The 18,139-nt window shown below is 57.8% G+C and overlaps 1 protein-coding gene across 3 annotated transcripts in view; it reads right to left on the bottom strand.

The window, feature by feature from the left end:
- Positions 1-2,359: 2,359 nt before the first annotated feature.
- ADGRG1 (adhesion G protein-coupled receptor G1) overlaps positions 2,360-18,139 on the bottom strand; it is a 44,408-nt gene continuing 28,628 nt past the window's right edge. For all 3 annotated transcript variants that reach the window (XM_075940437.2, XM_075940434.2, XM_075940435.2), the window contains 10 exons: positions 13,991-14,138; positions 12,611-12,733; positions 10,481-10,597; positions 9,743-9,788; positions 8,958-9,058; positions 8,728-8,846; positions 7,253-7,524; positions 6,234-6,342; positions 5,485-5,753; positions 2,360-4,017 (listed from right to left, as the gene is read on the bottom strand). In XM_075940437.2, the coding sequence (XP_075796552.2) occupies positions 3,896-4,017; positions 5,485-5,753; positions 6,234-6,342; positions 7,253-7,524; positions 8,728-8,846; positions 8,958-9,058; positions 9,743-9,788; positions 10,481-10,597; positions 12,611-12,733; positions 13,991-14,138 (1,426 nt within the window). In that variant the 3' untranslated portion in view covers positions 2,360-3,895. The remainder of the gene's footprint in view (positions 4,018-5,484; positions 5,754-6,233; positions 6,343-7,252; positions 7,525-8,727; positions 8,847-8,957; positions 9,059-9,742; positions 9,789-10,480; positions 10,598-12,610; positions 12,734-13,990; positions 14,139-18,139) is intronic.

Below are 18,139 nucleotides of genomic sequence, written 5' to 3' on the forward strand. Positions count from 1 at the left end.
TTCTTTGCATGTCGTAACGAGGAAAGAGCCCTTTCTGTTTTGCTGGTATTTCCTTGTGGGTTTTCTTGTAACAGGGTTTTCTCGCCCTCTGTTCACTTCTGCCTTAACTGCCTGATTAATCAGTGAGCTCAGAGGTCAGCGTCCTTTTCAAACCAAAGAGCCAAACTACATCAAAACTCAGAACAAGTGGGCAACAAAGAGCCGTAGAAGAATGCCCATTTGCATGACTGAAAATATACAATGTAATATTATTGACAATAGACATGATGATTAATAATAGCAAAGAAACATTGCACTCACAGACTCTATTTAAGGGGACTTCTGTCGCTGCATCTTTTCGCAAATTTCTTTGAAGTTTACATCATAACTGGTCAAGTCCAGCTTCAGGCACGCCTTCAGGATGTCTTCTGTCAATCTTATGGCAGGGATGGAGATGTGGGGGTGCAGGATTTGGGGTGCATGAGGGGCTCAGAGCACAAGGTTGGGGTGTGGGGGGGGGTTGGGAGTGTTATGGCAGGGGCCTAGGGATGGGGGGTGCAGGAGTTTGGATTGGGGTGTATGAGGGGCTTAGGGCAGGGGGTTTGGGTGTATAATGGGCTCAGCACATGTTTGGGGTATGTGTGGGATGCAGGGGTGTTCTGGCAGGGGGCTGGGGATGTGGGAGTATGAGGGGGATCAGGGCAGGGGGTTGCGGTATATGATGGACTCAGGTTTGGAGTGTTGGGGTGTGTGCAGAGCTATTATGATGCTGCGGTCAGATGGGGCTGGGCCCCAATTGGGGGCTTGTTGACCAGGATGAGGGTGCGGGTGGGTGTCTGGCCAGAGGGCAGGAGCAGGGTGCGGGTGGGTGTCTGGCCAGAGGGCAGGAGCAGGGTGCTGGGTGGGTGTCTGAGGGAAGGTGAGGGAGCAGGGTGCTGGTGGGTGTCTGGCCAGAGGGCAGGAGCAGGGTGCGGGTGGGTGTCTGAGGGAAGGTGAGGGAGCAGGGTGCAGGTGGGTGTCTGAGGGAAGGTGAGGGAGCAGGGTGCTGGTGGGTGTCTGAGGGAAGGTGAGGGAGCAGGGTGCTGGTGGGTGTCTGGCCAGAGGGCAGGAGCAGGGTGCGGGTGGGTGTCTGAGGGAAGGTGAGGGAGCAGGAGCAGCTCGGCCGGTACCTGGGGTCTCCAGGGACAAAGATCTCTCCAGCAGGCTCTGAAGGCAGCACTGGAAGAAGCGCACGTGCCGCTCCTAAATCCGGTTCCACCATCTTAGCACCACTCCCCCCAGCGCCTGCACACCCAACATGCAACACCCCCACATCCGGCTTTGGAGATGGCTGAGCCTCTGACATGGTGCTGGGTGGCCGTGACGCGGTCGATGATCGACTGGCCCAACTTCTTCCGCCCTGCCCCTCCCCCACCCGGGCTGCCCCCTCTCCATGCCCCTGAGCAGGGGAGAGACGGGACTGCGAGGCCCGCAGGGAACCCACCAGCCCGTCCCGAGTGCTGAGGCATTTCCTACCCGCTCTTTACAGCCGGCCAGGTAGGGATTGCCGGAGGGCCGGGTGAAGCTGGCTGAGGAGGCTCGTGCAGTTGGGAGGGAGCTTCTTAGAATCCTAGGACTGGAAGGGACCTCGCAAGGTCATGGAGTCCAGTCCCCTGCCCTCACGGCAGGGCCAAGCATGGTCTAGATCAGCGGTCTCCTTCCTTTTTACACCCAAAACCACTTTTTAAATGTCAGGGCAAGTCAGGATCTACCCCCTCCCTCCCCCAAGGCCCCACCCCTTGCTTGCCCTCTCCAAACCTTTCCGCAGACTGCCCGTTGCTAATGGAAACTCACTGTTAATTAAATAATTACACCCGAGCCATTTTGCGAGTGCTGCAGCTGGGGAGAACGGTTTAATTTAAATTATTAAACCAATTAAGTGTTTGAACTTTCGCATGTGAGTTGATCAAACGTCATTTTAAATCAAGTTAAATACGTCCAGCACAAAAGGTTTCAATGTTTTCTTTCTTTATGGCAGTGGCGTGCAGCCTATGGAACCCTTTTTCAGTCTGGGGCCACTGTTCCATAGAAAAATCAGGTGAGGACCACACAAGTGAGAAGCAAAATAATTCCTCCAAAAAAACCTCAGCCCTCCCTGTTGTGACCCCTCAACTGAGACACTGACAAGGGAGATTTCTAAAGGCACAGAGAGCTGTTAGATACCTTGACCTAGATTCTCGAAGGGGTCCCATGGAAATCGTTGGACATTAGGTGCCTAAATCCCCTTGGCAACTTAGGCAATGGGAGTTAGGAGCCTTCAGTTGTGTACTTCTGAAAATCTCTCAAAAATACAGCAGGGGTGTGGATTAGGTAGCGAATAAAGCCCCGGGGACAGACTGTGTAGGAGTAAGAATGCTTTAATAAGCAGAATGCAGATTTGACATCATAGAAAAATAGAAGCATTCAACACCCAAGGCTATTGTATTTCAGGAGCGAGGCTTCTCAGCGTTTGGACAGATTATTTATTCCTGTCTGAGGCTTCTAAAAATGCACTTTTCCACTTGTTCAAGGTGCATGTGCAAAATGGCAACCATAGCCAGCAATGGGCATCTCCCCGCCACCATCTACAAGCAACCCCCCCAGAAAAGTGACAGATGCCGCCCTGCGCCCTCACACACTTCCTACGACACCGGCCCAGAGGCCCAACCCTCATTTGGACCAGAGGACCAAGAGCCAGGTGCATCCCTTTCGAATGGCTAGATACATTGCGGCTGAGGAGATAGCTGGGCATACTGGAATGTGGACAGAGAGGTTACCCAACTTACGGGCTTTAAAGTGAGTGCCTTGAACTGTATCCAGAAGCAAAGCAGCAGCCACTGACTCTGTGTAAGAGTTGGTTTAATATTTACCGATTCACACCAGCTATCTGAAGAAGTGGGTGTTGCCCATGAAAGCTCATGGTACGATATACAGCCGGTCCCCGACTTATGACCACCTCCACTTATGACCATCCGCACGTACGACGAAAGCGGTCCTAAATTCGGTCCCTGAGTTACAAACGTGATCTGCGCTTACGAACAGCGCGGTCGCCATGTAACTCAAAGGGATCCGAGTTACGAACACTTCGAGTTACGGCCAAGTGTTTGGTCCATAACTTGGGGACCAGCTGTGTGTGTGTGTGTGTGTGTGTGTGTGTATGTATTTGTTAGTCTCAAAGGCCTGGTCTACTTTAGACCCTTAGTCCGAAATAATTCCCGCACTGTCAAATTCGTAAGTGAGGAAGTTACGACTTTGTAAAATCAGGTGCCCAGAAGTCGAATTTAGTAAATTCAAAATAATCTCCTAGTGTAGACATGGCTGAAGGTGCCACCTGACTACTCATTGGTTTTAGCGGCTCTCCCTTGGAGACTTGATCTGTCACTGGCAGTAGCCTCTGAAGACACCACAAGTATGGTCCACCAAACCCTGGTTAAGGGTGAGCCAGATCTGCCGGGGAAGGGGGAAAAGTACCTGGCCGTGGCTTTCACAGCCGTTGAAGTGAGCTGGGACTCTAACCCTACAGGAAGAACCAAAGACACCAGCAAATTACACAGGGCAACAGGCAGACAAACCCACTACAAGAACCACACAGCAACCGCCGTCTCCACCATGGTCCCCCCGTCTGGACTGGCCAGAGGAACTCCTGGACAGTGCTGTGAATGTGCAGACACACACCTAGCTGCAGTGGTGCCCTTAGCGGGTACCCAGCTCCGTGCTGGCAGACTGTGTCTAGGGGGGAGTGTCAATTTCTCTAGATTCCTTGTGATTACACAGGGCCACGTGTAGCAAGGCAAGAGCGTCACTGATGCGTCTACCCGCCCCCCGCCGGGAGCTTGATGGCTGGCTGACCGCTCCCAGGCACAGGCAGACCCAGCTGCAAGCAGAGCGAGCGGGTGACTCAGTCGCTTGTGTGGCTCGTGCTAAGCTGCACCTTGTCATAGTCGGAGGTGCTCTGCAAGTAGGACTTGGGCTTTCTGGCCTGCCACACCATCGTCCTGTACCAGAGGAAGATGAAGACGCCTGCGAGAGAAGGGAGACATGGATGAGTACTGAGTGGGTAGGGGCAATGCAGGGAGCAGGACAGGGCCATGGGCGCCCTGCCCGCACATGGTCACCCCCAGCACGCCCATCCCATCCCATCACTGCTGCCACTCCCAAGGAGCACGCCAGCAACGCCACGTCAGGTGAACTGAGCTGAGTCTTAGTTGAAGGTAGCAAGGCCCAGTCTCCATCTTTAGCCCTTGTGTGGCCCCAGGGCACTATCGCAGGCGTAGAAACCTGCTGTCGCTCTCCTGCAGAAAATCCCATGGCCCTGCAGGGCCGTCTCTGCACAGAGCGAGAGACCAGGGAAGGGAGCTCCCCTCCACAGGGAGGAACTGGCCACAGGCTTGTGAGAAATCTATCTGCTGCTCTTTCGAGAGCCTCCAGACCCCTCTGCCATGTGCCCCCAGCACTGGTCCCAGGGTGACAGCCAGTGTTCCCGCTAACACTTTCTATCCTTTGGAGGGTTGAATTTTCTTTTGGGCAAGATGAATTTTCCTTATGTGCAACACTAATCCTGAGGTAGTGTGTGCATGTGATATATTAAGACAAGGGATAGTTAACAAGGAGCAATGCTTACAATGTTTATTTGTTATGAAATTAAATAAAAACAAAATTAACACTACCCTTGCAGTATATGTATCTTCAACCGTTCTAACCACTCAGGCTAGTATACACTCTAAAATGCGTATTATCCACACAAAGCTCAGCTTTAAGATGCTAAACAAATCTATGAGTCAACTAGAAATAGTATTTGCAAGGAGAGCATGACTAATACTTGCTTATAGACAACCCCCTAACCTGAAACAAATTCTTTCCAGTAACCATGCCACACAGCTACATCATAAGGATCCAGAAACTCACGCCTGCAATCAACCCCGGTGCCAACTCGGCCCACACGTCTACAAGTGATTTCATCTCATCAGCCACCAAATCAGAGGATCATTTAACTGCATATCCACTAATGTGATCTATGCCATCAAATGCCAGCAATGCCCCACTGTGATATATAGTGGACAAACCAGACAGTCCCTATATGAAAAAATTCATGGACAAAAATCAGCTATCCGAAAAGGCAACACACAAAAACCTGTTGGGGAACACTTTAACCTCCCCGATTGAAATGTAGCCGTGGGACTCTCCGAACTTCCCTCCACTCTGACTCCCCCCGCCAACCAATTAATTAATTACTCCCTCGCTCGCTCCTTCTCTCCCCCTTCCCATGCCACTTATTCTCTCCTTATCTCACTTGCTTACTGCTCTGGGAGCTGCTCAGAGGTGCCCCCCTTCCCGGCCAGTCAGCTGAGCTCCCTGCCCACATGGAAGCTTTGAGCCACTGCATGGCTGTGCAGCTTACAGGGAACATAGGGGGCAGCGCCTACACCGGATCCCCGGCTGCCAGCAGAGGGCGCGATGGGGAAAGCAGGCCCGCCACCGCCCACTCACCTTGGAGAGAGTTGATGACAGTGAAGAGGTAAAGCGTGACGAGCCTCACTGCTCCCGAGAGAAAGGAGAAGAACACCAGCGCCCAGGGGATGCCCAGCACGAGGCTCAGCCCCAGGAGCAACAAGGCGTGCTCCCACTTTTGGCCTGTACTTTTCAGCCGGGAGATGGCCCACACCATGGCGCCCAGCATGACCAGGTTGAAGATGAACACCAGGCTGAAGAAGCCCATGTTCACTATGCTATGGACCAGCTGGTTTGTGACGAAGCACCTGGAGAGAGGAGAAAGGCAGATGAGTCAAGTCTTTTATTGCGTGGGTAACAGGCTGCCAGAGCTCTGAGCTAACAGGGGGCCAGTCTCCCGGCAGGTGTACTGCTATACTATGTCATGAGATCTTTGCTGACCTCTGCGTGCTGGGGCTCTGGTGGGAGCGAGAGGTGGGAGGAAGAAGAGATTATTGGGGAAACCCAGCAGAGGGGCTATAATCATAGAACACTAGAACTGGAAGGGACCTCGTGAGGTCATCGAGTCCAGTCCCCTGCCCTCACAGCAGGACCTACTACTGCCTAGACCATCCCCGATAGACATTTATCCAACCTGCTCTTAAATATCTCCGGAGATGGAGATTCCACAACCTCCCTGGGCAACTTATTCCAGTCTGATCCGAGGTGCTCACCGTAATTCAACTCACGGGAGAGGGGCATTGCAATAGTATGACCGGGAACGCTGTGACACCTTTCCAGTTACTCACATGGCTGCACTGGTGGAATTTCCCAGGGAGTCCAATACGTCAATGTGCAATAATCCATAATTTTTCCAATCTGCCAGGAATATCACGCCCACCATAAGGAAGGGAATCCCTGGATGCAGAGAACAGCATTAGGAGGTTTCCCTAGCCCTAGCCCCAGTTCCCATCCTGGCATGTCCCTGAACAAGGAGCCCATCCTTACTATTCCACAGGAATTGTCCATGATGTTCTCCCATGCCCTTTGTCACCCTAGCGGCGGACTGAGGACGGTGTATTGAACCGGTATGGTTGGGTGCTGCTTTGGCCTGCTCTACACTAACCCCCCTCATCCCTCTCTCTACATGATGTCCGCTACGCAAATAGCGAAGCTAAAGTTGACAGTTCCACGCAGTAACCTCGGCAGGGGCTGCTCTTCCATTGACTCTGCCTATTCGTCTCATCCTGGTGGAGTACTGGAGTCGATGGGAGTGCTCAGAGATTGATTTATCGCATCTAAGCAGACATGATAAATTGACCGCTGATGGACCGATCACTGCAACCTCCATCCCCCACATAGCGGAGACAAGCCCTTTGGACCCTCGGGTCCACCCTGCTTATAAGCTCCTGGGTGTTGAGGCCAGAAGGGCCACTGTGGTCCTCTAATGTGACTTGCTGCACAGCACAGGCCAAAGAAATTCGGCCAGTGGCTCCTGCCCGTATCTGGTGCTTGCGCGACAGCGTATTTTACACAGAGCCAGCCAGCCGTGCCTTAGCGATGGAGATACCGTAGTAGCCGATGGCTAAGGCACAACTCTGACCAGTGAGGGGGCTCATCCCTAGTCTGAATTTCTCCCCTTTCAGCTTCCAGACCCTGGTTCTTCTTATGCCTTTCCATAGCCCCCTGCTATCAGAAACCGTCGCCGCATGTAGGTGCCTACAGACTGATCAAATCGCCTCAACCTTGGGAGGGGAGAGGCCTCGCGGGGTAAACAGTCCTGAGGCCTGCAGTTCGCTGGGCCACCTCTGCAGCTGGTGGGACTCACCCCAGCCAGCCAGGCACAGCTTGAGAAGGAAGCTTTCCACCTGCCCGTTGAAGACTTTCACCACCAGCCTGTAGAGGCTGTAGCCCTCAATGCCCATCCAGGCCAGGCAGCTCAGCAGGGAGAAGTGCAGGAACAGGGCACCGGCGCAGCAAACTCCCTCGCTGCCGGAGGAGGCCAAGAGCTCCGTGAGGAGGAAGTTCACATCCAGCAGGAAGATGGCCCCAAGGAGGTTCATGTGGATGTTGTTTATGGTGCTGTGTCTGGGCTTCCTCCTGGGAAAGGGAGAGGCAGAGATTTCACTCCTGGTCCTGTCTGGGGGTCCCAAACTCAGCGCCCATAAAACCCCACAGTGGGGTCCCAGCACCTCGGTTCAAGCAGCTCACCCCAACCAGACACACGCAAGAGATCTAGTGATGTTCCACCGCCGGTAACTACATCAGGGGGAGTGAACTGGGGCCTGCTGTGTTATTGGGAAGCTACATCTCTTCTGGCCTTTGGACCTGGTGTGCAGGCCACCGCATACAGCCCAATTCATCCAGGAAGTCTCGGTTAACACGCTGCTGAACAGCTGTGTGGGGCTGTCAAGATTATCAAAAACAATGGGCAGCTCTGGAAAAGCCACTCATGGGACCTGGTTTCCAGGGGTGGGTATTCAGCACTTCCTGAATATCAGGTCCCTTTCAGGTGCCTCAAAAAGCTCTCTCATCGTCTCAGAAAAGATACCTTGGCATCGGAAAAAGTTCAAAAAAGGGCCACAAAAATGAGGAGGGGTTTGGAACAGGTCCCAGATGAAGAGAGATTAAAAAGACTTAAACATTTCAGGTTAGAAAAGAAGAGAGTAAGGGGGGATATGAGGTCTATAAAAAAATCACATCTGGTGTGGAAAAAGTGAATAAGGAAAAGTTATTTACTCATTCCCACAATATAAGAACTAGGGGTCACCAAATGAAATGAATAGGCAGCCGGTTTAAAACAAACAGAAGGAAGTTTTCCTTCACACAGCGCACAGTCCACCCGTGGAACTCCTTGCCAGAGGATGCAGCGAAGGCCAGGACTCTAACAGGATTCAAAAAAGAGCTAGATAGATTCATGGAGGTTAGGTCCATTAATGGCTGTTAACCAGGATGGGTAGGAATGGTGGCCCTGGCCTCTGTTTCTCTGGAAATGGGTGACAGGGGAGGGAACACGTGAGGATTAACTGTTGTTTTCCCTCCCTCTGGGGCATCCGGTGCTGACCACTGTCGGCAGACAGGACACTGGGCTGAATGGGCCTTTGGTCTGACCCTGTATGGCCATTCTTATGTTTCATGTTGGGACCCCCCCCCCCCATTATCACTAGCCCCTTTAGAAAATCACGACCAGTTTGTGTGTAACGGCAACCGAAGGGGATGCTACCCACCCGGGGTAGCAAACTGGTCAGCAGGGTACAAGGTTCAGGCTGCTCGCTAACTCTCGGTCCCAAGCCAGTCCAGTACCTGGAGCAGCAGATGAAGATGATGGTGACGAGGGAAGCCACGGCTGAGGTAACGCAGCCAATGATGGTGATGATGGTCAGGGGCTGTCGGTGGATTTCATCGATTTCCGGAGAGGCCACCTGAGAACAGAGAGGAGGGGAGGGGTGAGAGCCCAGCGGAGCGCGCTGCACATCGCCGCGGAAGCACATCCGCAGGGAGGACGCACAGCTGGAATGGGAGCCGGTACCCACCATCAGCACAGCAAAATAGGTGAGGTGGTTGCAACGGCAAACGGTCACTGCATCGCTCCTCTCGGTTTCACAGCCATCGCTCTTCCAGCTGCCCGGGGCGCCTGCGAAGAGACAAGCCGCGTTCCCTGGGGAGTTTGCACACACTCAGCCCAAGTCCAGGCTCGCAGGAAGCTCTCTGCAAGCGGGTGGCAGGAGGGGAGAGTGCTTTGCGATGGGGCCCAGTGACTCCCATACTGACCACGCAGCCGCACTGCTCAAATGGGCTCTTAGCACCCAGGATCACCCAAGCACCCAGGATCACCCAACCCGTATCTGCATGGGGAGCAGGGCTGGGGGCAGATTCCTAGGGAGATCCACGGGGGGCTGGCCAGAGATCAAGGGGAGGCACCTCTGGCAGGATTCATGCGGAGGAGTGGGTATCATAGCAGGGCCCATTGAGGCTGAGAAGGAGAAGCGTCCCAGGGCGCTGGCGTGATACAGACAAGAGGAAAGGGGATGGATACAGCTCCAGCCACGGATCAGTCCAGTAAACCGGAATCTTTCCATCCACTCCAGCGGGAGCGGGACTCGGTCCAGCGTGTCTCCCCACAGGTGTTAAAATACGATCTTCAGTTGTCAGGTGGTTGATCTCAATCCCCTGCCTGGGCGGCTAGTGGAGGGGTCTGCTTCTCACCTGCCCCGCACCTTGGGTCCTCCCTCCCTTCACACAGGTGCTAAAGCCTCCCTCCCTCCCACACCGAGGCCCCGGAGCTGGCTAAACCACCCGCTCTGGTTGAGATACTCACGGTTGGCGCGGACATGCCAGAACACGCACCGGGGGGTCACGTTCCGCTGCAAGGACAAGAACGTGGGGAGTGACGCACGTGCACCAATGGGGGAGTTCCAGGGCGGGCGGGATGGGCTGAGGCAGGGGTGGAAGTGGGCTGGTACCGGCCACCATTAAAAGGGGCATCGGTTTCAGGGCCTGGCAATTTAACCACCGCTGCTGCTGTGACCATGAAGGGATGGACGGGGGGAGTTTGGTCCCCAGTCCCGCCCCTTCTGCCAGAGGCCCCGCCCCTTCTGCCAGAGGCCCCGCCCCTTTCAGGGACTCCGAGCCGCCCCCCACTTTGCCCAGCAGCCACGCTGCATGCCGGTAAATCCTGATTCTTCCTTTCAGCTCTGGGCTGAAGAGCAGAAGATCCAGGGGAAAACGGGGCAGGAGGAGAAAAGAAGCCGGCCCTTGTCACGTGACTGGGGCCTGCCAACAGAGATCCTTCTCTCCCCAGCGCGTCATCTCCTTTCTCAACAGGGAGGCTGCTCCCAGCAACGCCCCCCAGGGCCGGGCAGGACCAAAGGCCCCGCTCGTGCCGTCTCTGGAGGCAGTCGCCTGCCCCGGCTAGCTCCCGAGTTACATTTTTGGAAGGGGCGCCCACTAGGGAGGACGGGGCGGCCGTGCCGAGGCTGAAGCTGTTGGCCAAGTCCCAGGCTCCGCCTCTCGCCCGGGGCAGGCCGATTTGGACCGGGCCATTTCTCACACCTACCGGCAGCTGGTCATGAAAGAATTCGAGGACCACATCCTGGGAGAGGCCCGATACGTTGGTGTTCCCCACGGTGAGGCCGATCACCTTTTCTCCGAGCACCCTGCTGCCGTTCTGGTCCTAGGAGAGAGGGATCCGCTGGGACGGCGGCGGGGCACCAAGCCGCTAACCCCTTCCCCCAGACCTCAGACCCACAGAACTTCCCTGTCTCTGACACACACACACGCTCCCTAAATGGGTCTGCACACACAGGCTCCGGTCAGAGCTGGAGCAGTCCCTGCCCACACTGTGCTTCACCGCTGTCACACCCCACCACCGCTGTCACACCCCACCACCAGCTGGGGGTTCAGGACACCAGGTGGCCTCCTGTTTACTGTGGCAAAGGCCAGATCACAACCATCTGCCCCGGTACCCTGACTGAGGGGAGCTGCAGCCCCAGAATTCAGGGTGGGGGGGGGGTTGGGCTGCCTTCCCTCCTCCCCCTCACTGCGGCACTCTGCCAGCGGCAGGGGTGAGGGAGCCCAGTGGGACTGCAGGAGCCAGGTGCAGAGGGAGGCTGGAAAGGGCAGGGCTCTGGCAGGAACCGGAACAGGGGGACGCTGCTAGCACTGTCCCGGAGTGTTTCTGGGACTGGCCTGCAGCCGTTTCCATGGAGGAGGCAGTGAATATGCTGGGCTTGTGCCCCTGGAAACGAGCGCTGAAAGCCTGGCTAGAAGCACGTGGTAAAACTAGGCCACTGTGCAGCTGGGCGCAGATCAGATTGGCGCGCTCAGGGGAGTCTCAGGGCTGGGAGAGGACGCTGTGACTGTGGGGAGAGGAACTGGAAGGGCTGGGCAGAGGGCCAGGCCTGGCACAGCAGGGGGCGCTGAGAGCGGGGGAGGGGCATTGGCAGGACTGGCACAGCCGGGGGCGCTGAGAGCCGGCGAGGGGCGTTGGCGGGACTGGCACAGCCGGGGGCGCTGAGAGCCGGGGAGGGGCGTTGGCGGGACTGGCACAGCCGGGGGCGCTGAGAGCCGGGGAGGGGCGTTGGCGGGACTGGCACAGCAGGGGGCGCTGAGAGCCGGGGAGGGGCGTTGGTGGGCCTGGCACAGCTGGGGGCGCTGAGAGCGGGGGAGGAGCGTTGGCGGGACTGGCACAGCAGGGGGCGCTGAGAGCGGGGGAGGGACGTTGGCGGGACTGGCACAGCAGGGGGCGCTGAGAGCCGGGGAGGGGCGTTGGCGGGACTGGCACAGCAGGGGGCGCTGAGAGCGGGGGAGGGGCGTTGGCGGGGCTGGCACAGCAGGGGGCGCTGAGAGCCGGGGAGGGGCGTTGGCGGGACTGGCACAGCCGGGGGCGCTGAGAGCGGGGGAGGGGCGTTGGCGGGACTGGCACAGCCGGGGGCGCTGAGAGCGGGGGAGGGGCGTTGGCGGGACTGGCACAGCCGGGGGCGCTGAGAGCGGGGGAGGGGCGTTGGCGGGACTGGCACAGCCGGGGGCGCTGAGAGCCGGGGAGGGGCGTTGGCGGGACTGGCACAGCCGGGGGCGCTGAGAGCCGGGGAGGGGCGTTGGCGGGACTGGCACAGCCGGGGGCGCTGAGAGCGGGGGAGGGGCGTTGGCGGGACTGGCACAGCCGGGGGCGCTGAGAGCCGGGGAGGGGCGTTGGCAGGACTGGCACAGCCAGGGGCGCTGAGAGCCGGGGAGGGGCGTTGGCGGGATTGGCACAGCAGGGGGCGCTGAGAGCCGGGGAGGGGCGTTGGCGGGACTGGCACAGCCGGGGGCGCTGAGAGCCGGGGAGGGGCGTTGGCGGGATTGGCACAGCAGGGGGCGCTGAGAGCCGGGGAGGGGCGTTGGCGGGACTGGCACAGCAGGGGGCGCTGAGAGCGGGGGAGGGGCGTTGGCGGGGCTGGCACAGCCGGGGGCGCTGAGAGTCAGGTAGAGCTGGGTGCCAGCCCATGCCTGGCAGAGCAGATGGTTGCACGGCAGGTCAGATTTCACACGGGACGCCAGACCGAGGGGGCAGGCCAGGCCCCACTGTGGGGCGCAGCTCAGATGCCCGGGCAGGGCTGTGGGCAGCAAGTACCATTGGCATTCACAGCAGCCCCTGGCTTATTCCACTGATCCCCGAATGCAATCCCAGCTGGGGCCCGGCCGTTACCTGGAAAAAGGCCTGGCTGTCGATGTCCACCAGGAGGACTCTCCTCTCCACCAGCTTCCTGCCCTTGGGCGTGAAGACCTCACGCGGCAGCGTCACCGCAACCCGGCGGACCCGCCTGCCCGCCTGCCAGACAAGCCCCGCAGCGCGCTGTCAGGAGAGGGACCGGCAGCGCAGAGCGCCGGGCAATACGCGGGCGCCGGCGTCACGCCCCAGCACATCAGCAGCACTGAGGTGAAACCTCCTGACTTTCTCCCTCCTCCCCGGGCTCCAAAGGGGGACCCCCGCCTCCTGCTGGAAGGGAGGAACGGGACCCCCGAGAGCCGCCCCAGGCTCCCCGGGACGCCAGGACCCGAGCGAGAGGGAGACTGCCCTGCAGTCGGGACAAAGACCAGCCTGAGGTGTCAGGGGAGGGCTTCCCTGTGGCGTCCCAGGGTTTCCGGCCAGGCCCTCTTCCAATTGGCACGAGTGTAAATGGGCCTCCAGCCTGTAGCCTGGCCGGGCGCTTGGAGGCTCAGGGTGGCTGGGGCGTCTGCGCGCGGTGCCTTACAACCGCGGCAAGGGGGCCAATCTAACCCGAGCTCCCTGGGGTGAGACCACACCCTGGCTAGACTCCGCGGAGAGCACGGAGCAGCCTGGAAACGTGCCAAGCACCCACAGAGGTTCGGCACGTGCTGCGGGTGAGCCGGGCGGGTGACACCACCGAGCGCGGCCCCTGAAAGCAGGGGAGCTGGACCCCGCCTGACCGATCCGCTGCCGGGTCCGGGGATTATAAAGGCCGGCCGGGTACGCGGCTCTCCGAAAGAGCCACACAAAGTGGGCTGCCTGCTGCAGGAGGCAGGGCATGACCGTCGGGGGGAAAAACAGGCAGCCCTGGGATCGGGGGCGGGGAAGCGGGTGTGGAACGTGGGCTTCCCCATTCTTATGTGGAACAAAGCTGCAACCCGCATGCTTCAGGGCCTCAGCTGGCCACCAAGAGCGGTCAGGAAGTGAGGGTTTCCCCTCCCCCGCAGGTTACTGGCCCATGGGCGCTTGCTCCCATGCTCAGAGCTTAGCTGGTCACTGCCATGGGGTTCCGCCTTCCCCTGCAGTATGGGGCACAGGTCACATGCCGGGCTCCTCTCAGGGTCCCTCCCACAATCATTTCCCTGCCATCCTCTGGCACCGGCGCCCCTCGGTCCCTGCTGTGCTCTGCCTGGGGCCCACAATAAGTCTCCTTCGGGCCGTAATGCTTGGGTCTCGCTGCTGCCAGTGGGCTCAGTGTGCGGGTGGTGGCCTGTGATGGACACTCGCACTAGGCGATCCAGTCGTCCCTTCTGGCCTTGAGCTCTCTGGCCCTGACTCAGGGGAAAAGGCCTGGACCCCAGGCACAGCTGCACTCACCTTCAGTGTAGACGTGAAGGACAGGTCCTGAGGGTCGCGGCTGGGTTTCAACTTCCAGACAGTCGCACGCACTGTGCTGTTCCCAAAAGTCTTGTTGTTCTCCTTGAACTCCACCTGTTCCAGGTTCCGTTCCAAACGCAGGAGCTTTCTTTTGGGGAAGAAGGAACAGAATCAGAGACTCACAGAACTGGAGACCTGGAAGCGACCTCGAGAGGTCATGGAGACCAGTCCCCTGCACCAGCGAGATCATCCCTGACAGGCATCTGTCCAACCTGCTCTTAAATATCCCCAGCGATGGAGACTCCACAACCTCCCCGGGCAATTTATTCCACCCTGACAGTGAGGAAGCTTTTCCTAATGTCCAACCCAAACCTCCTTTGCTGCCGTTAAGGCCACTGCTTCTTGTCTTGTCATCAGAGACCAAGGAGAACAATTTTTCTCCCTCCTCCTTGTAACACCCTTTTAGATAATAGAAAACTGCTCGTGTCCCCCATCAGTTTTCTCTTTCCAAACTAAACATAGCATATAAGAACATAAGAACGGCCAGACAATGTCAGACCAAAGGTCCATCTAGCCCAGTATCCTGTCTGCTGAAAGTGGCCAATGCCAGGTGCCCCCGAGGGAGGGAACACAACAGGGAATCCTCACATGACCCCTCTCCTGTCATCCATTTCCAAACAGAGGCTAGGGGACACCATTTCTACCCATCCTGGCTACTAGCCATTGATGAACCTAACCTCCATGAATCTATCTAGCTCTTTTCTGAACCCTGTTCAAGTTCTAGTCTTCACAACATCCTCTGGCAAGGAGTTCCGCAGGTGGACTGTGCGCTGCATGAAGAAAAGTTTCCTTTGGCCCAATTCTTTCAGCCTTCCCTCATAGTTCACATTCTCTAGACCTTGAATCATTTTTGTTGCTTTTCTCTGGATCTCCAATTCCTCCAAATCTTTCTTTAAATGCGGTGCCCAGAAATGGATGCAATGCTCCAGTTGAGGCCTAATCAGTGCAGAGTCGAGTGGAAGAATGACTTCTCATGTCTTGCTCACAACACTCCTCTTAATGCAGCCCAGAATCATGTTGGGTTTTTTTGCAACAGGGTCACACTGTTGACTCATATTTAGCTTATGGTCCACTATGATCCCTAGATCCCTTTCGGCAGGACTCCTTCCTGACAGTCACTTCCCATTCTGTATGTGTGAAGCAGGTTGTTCCTTCCCAAGTGGAGCACTTTGCATTTGTCCTTATTAAACATCGTCCTGTTTACCTCAGACCATCCTTTTGAATTTTGAGCAGAGAGGGAGTCTAGCGAGGGTGGGAGGGAAAGGGACCTCAAAGCAGGATCTGTACCACCAGAATGTGACAGGAGAGGGTTAATAGGCAGCAGGTTTAAAATAAATGAAGGAAGTTTTTCTTCATGCAGAGCACAGTCAACCTGTGGAACTCCTTGCCCGAGGATGTGGTAAAGGGTAGGACTTTAACAGGGTTCAAAAAAGAACTTGATAAATTCATGGAGTGCAGGTCAATCAATGGCTATTAGCAGGGCTCAACAAATTCTGGAAAACCCTACTCGCCAGACAAAAAAGGGACTCGCCACCCTTCCCCCCAAAAAGTGTTTTTTTAATGGCATAAATTCCTAATAAGAATAAGAACAGTAATTACTAATAAGTTATTAATAAATATCTTATAAACCTCTGCCTTTTCCCTCTGCTGCCATGTCTCCTCCCCTTGCTCCATCAGATCCCCTGGTGCCTGCTGCCCCCCAACTCCTCACCCTCCTCTGCTGTCCTGACTCCTGCCCTTCTCACTGTCCTCGGCCTTCCTGAGACCTGCCCCCTCCACAAACCCTTCTCTCCCCCCTGTGCCCACTCCTCCAGTAGCCCCACTCTGATCATGTGAGCTACCCCTCCTCATCCCCTCTTCTAACACCTCCCTCTACACACCTGCCCTGCCTCTCTCCTCTGGTGCTGGTCGTTCCCCTGCAGGTATCTGCCCTTCTGCTTCACTCCCAGAATCCCTTGGCACCTGCACCTTCCCTTAGCCTTGCACCCTCCTGGTGCCTCCCCTGTCCCACACTGCTCCTGCCCCCTTTGGCCTCTTTTGCCCTGATACCCACCCCCTCACCACCCTCTGCCTGTTACCCTCATGCCCCTGTGCCCTCACACAACTTGCTCCATCCCCACCTTCCTCATGCCCACCCCTTCTTTCAAGCCTTCTCCCAGCACCTCCCCCTCCCCGTCTAGCCCCCAGTGCCCTTACCCTCTTCTCTCCCAGCATCACCCTGTCCCCCCTCCCACTGACACCTCCCCCCTGCCCTTTTCCTCAGTGTCTGCACTTGGCCCCCTGGGATTTATCTCTTCTGCACCCCTGTCCCTTGGTGCCTTCCCCTTTCTTCTTCTTCTTCTCCTGACCTCCTCCCCTCTCCTCGCCTCCCCTCAGCACAAGCCCCTTCCCCATATTTTGCCCCTCCCCTCCCCACAGTCCAGTCGAGCCCAGCCCCTTCCTCTCCCCCAGGGCCAAATCTAGGTTTTTTGCTGCCCCAAGCAAAACATCCCCCCCGCCCATTTTTTGTCTTTTACACGTTTGCAATTTGCAATGGGGTTTGTTTGTTTTGTTTTCATTTTTGTCCCGGCCTTTTAGCCCTATAAATAGCAAATAGCATTTTCATTTGGTTTTTTTTCCATAAAAGCAAAGGCGCTTCAAGTGAACTCCCCCTTTCACTCGCTGCTGGGTCACAGCAGCCTTTTCCCTGGCCTGTCCAGCCCCTCCCTATGGGCAAGCACCCCTCACTCCCGACCCACAGGGGGAGCAGGGTGCAGGGTCAGCACAGAGCCAGAGGGGTGCAGGGATCGGGGGGAGCAGGATGCAGTGGAGGCAGAGAGCCAGAGGGGTGCAGGGAGCAGTGTGTGTGGGGGGGGGTACAGGGGTGGCGCGGGGAATGGGAGGCACAGAGCCAGAGGGACACAGGGTGCGGTGGAGGCACGGGGAATGGGACGCGGGGAACGGGAGGGGCAGAGGGATCGGAGTCTAGGGGCAGGGGCAGTGCAGGGAACGGGCAGCACAGAGCTGGGGGGCAGGGATCAGAGGGGAGCAGGATGCAAGGGCGGTGCAGACAGAGAGTCGCAGGGAAGAGGGAGAGCAGGGGATCTGGCGTACAGGGGATCGGGGCGGCGTGGGGAACAGGTGGCGCGGAGACAAAGGGACGCGGGGCGGGTGCAGCGAGCTGGGTGGTCGGCCGGGAGCGGTCTCTCATCAGCGATGGGGTTGGGGCCACGGCAGGACTGGAGCCGGCGGGGCGTGGCGTGACTGTGCCACAGCCAGCTCCCGGGGGTCATGCAGCCAGAGCCGAGCTGCCGCAGCCCTTTGAAATCAGCGGGGCCATGTCCCGCCAGCGTCCTGGCGTCTGCCGGCGTCCCGCCCTCTGGCCCCGCCTCCTCGCGTTGGCGCTGCACACAGGCAGCCCGGCGCTGAGAAATACCGCGCTTCCCCCTTCCTGGCGGCGCTCCGCTCCTCCGCCCGGCCGGCGGATCGGATGGGGCCGCGCCGGCCGTAGCGCAGGCTTTGGCCAGCCCGTCACAACCGCCCACCGGGCCAGTCTGCCCCTGCACTCGCCAGCTGGTAAAATCTACTTGCCACGGGCGAGCGGCCGAGTGCATTTGTCAAGCCCTGGCTGTTAGCCAGGATGGGTAGGAATGGCGCCCCGGCCTCTGTTTGTCTGCAAATGAGGGACAGGGGCGGGATCACGTGAGGATTCCCTGTTCTGTTCCCTCCCTCGGGGGCACCTGGTGCTGGCTACTGTCGGCAGAGAGGACGCTGGATGGACCATTGGCCTGACTCAGTCTGACCGTTCTTAGGGGAGCTGTGGGGACCCGCTGCCGAGGTCGGGAGGCTGCTCCTCTGACCTACCCCTTCGGAAAGCCATCGCTGTCCACGCACCAGGGGCATAGCCAGGGTGGGCGGTAAACACCCGGCCCCGCTCCCCTGCTGAGCCAAGTGGGGTCAGCCCCGATGCGCCGGTCCTGCCGTCCAGTCAGTGGCCTGGTTAAGAGGGGGTGGCCCACCCGTGCTATGCCGCCACCACGGTCTCACTCCTCGGGCAGGTGAGGCTTGGGGCCTAAGCAGGGAGCGCAGGAAGCGGGCGCCGTACACGTC

The sequence above is a fragment of the Pelodiscus sinensis genome, chromosome 12 (genome assembly GCF_052426305.1).
Source record: "Pelodiscus sinensis isolate ZL-2025 chromosome 12, ASM5242630v1, whole genome shotgun sequence".
NCBI lineage: Eukaryota > Metazoa > Chordata > Testudines > Trionychidae > Pelodiscus > Pelodiscus sinensis.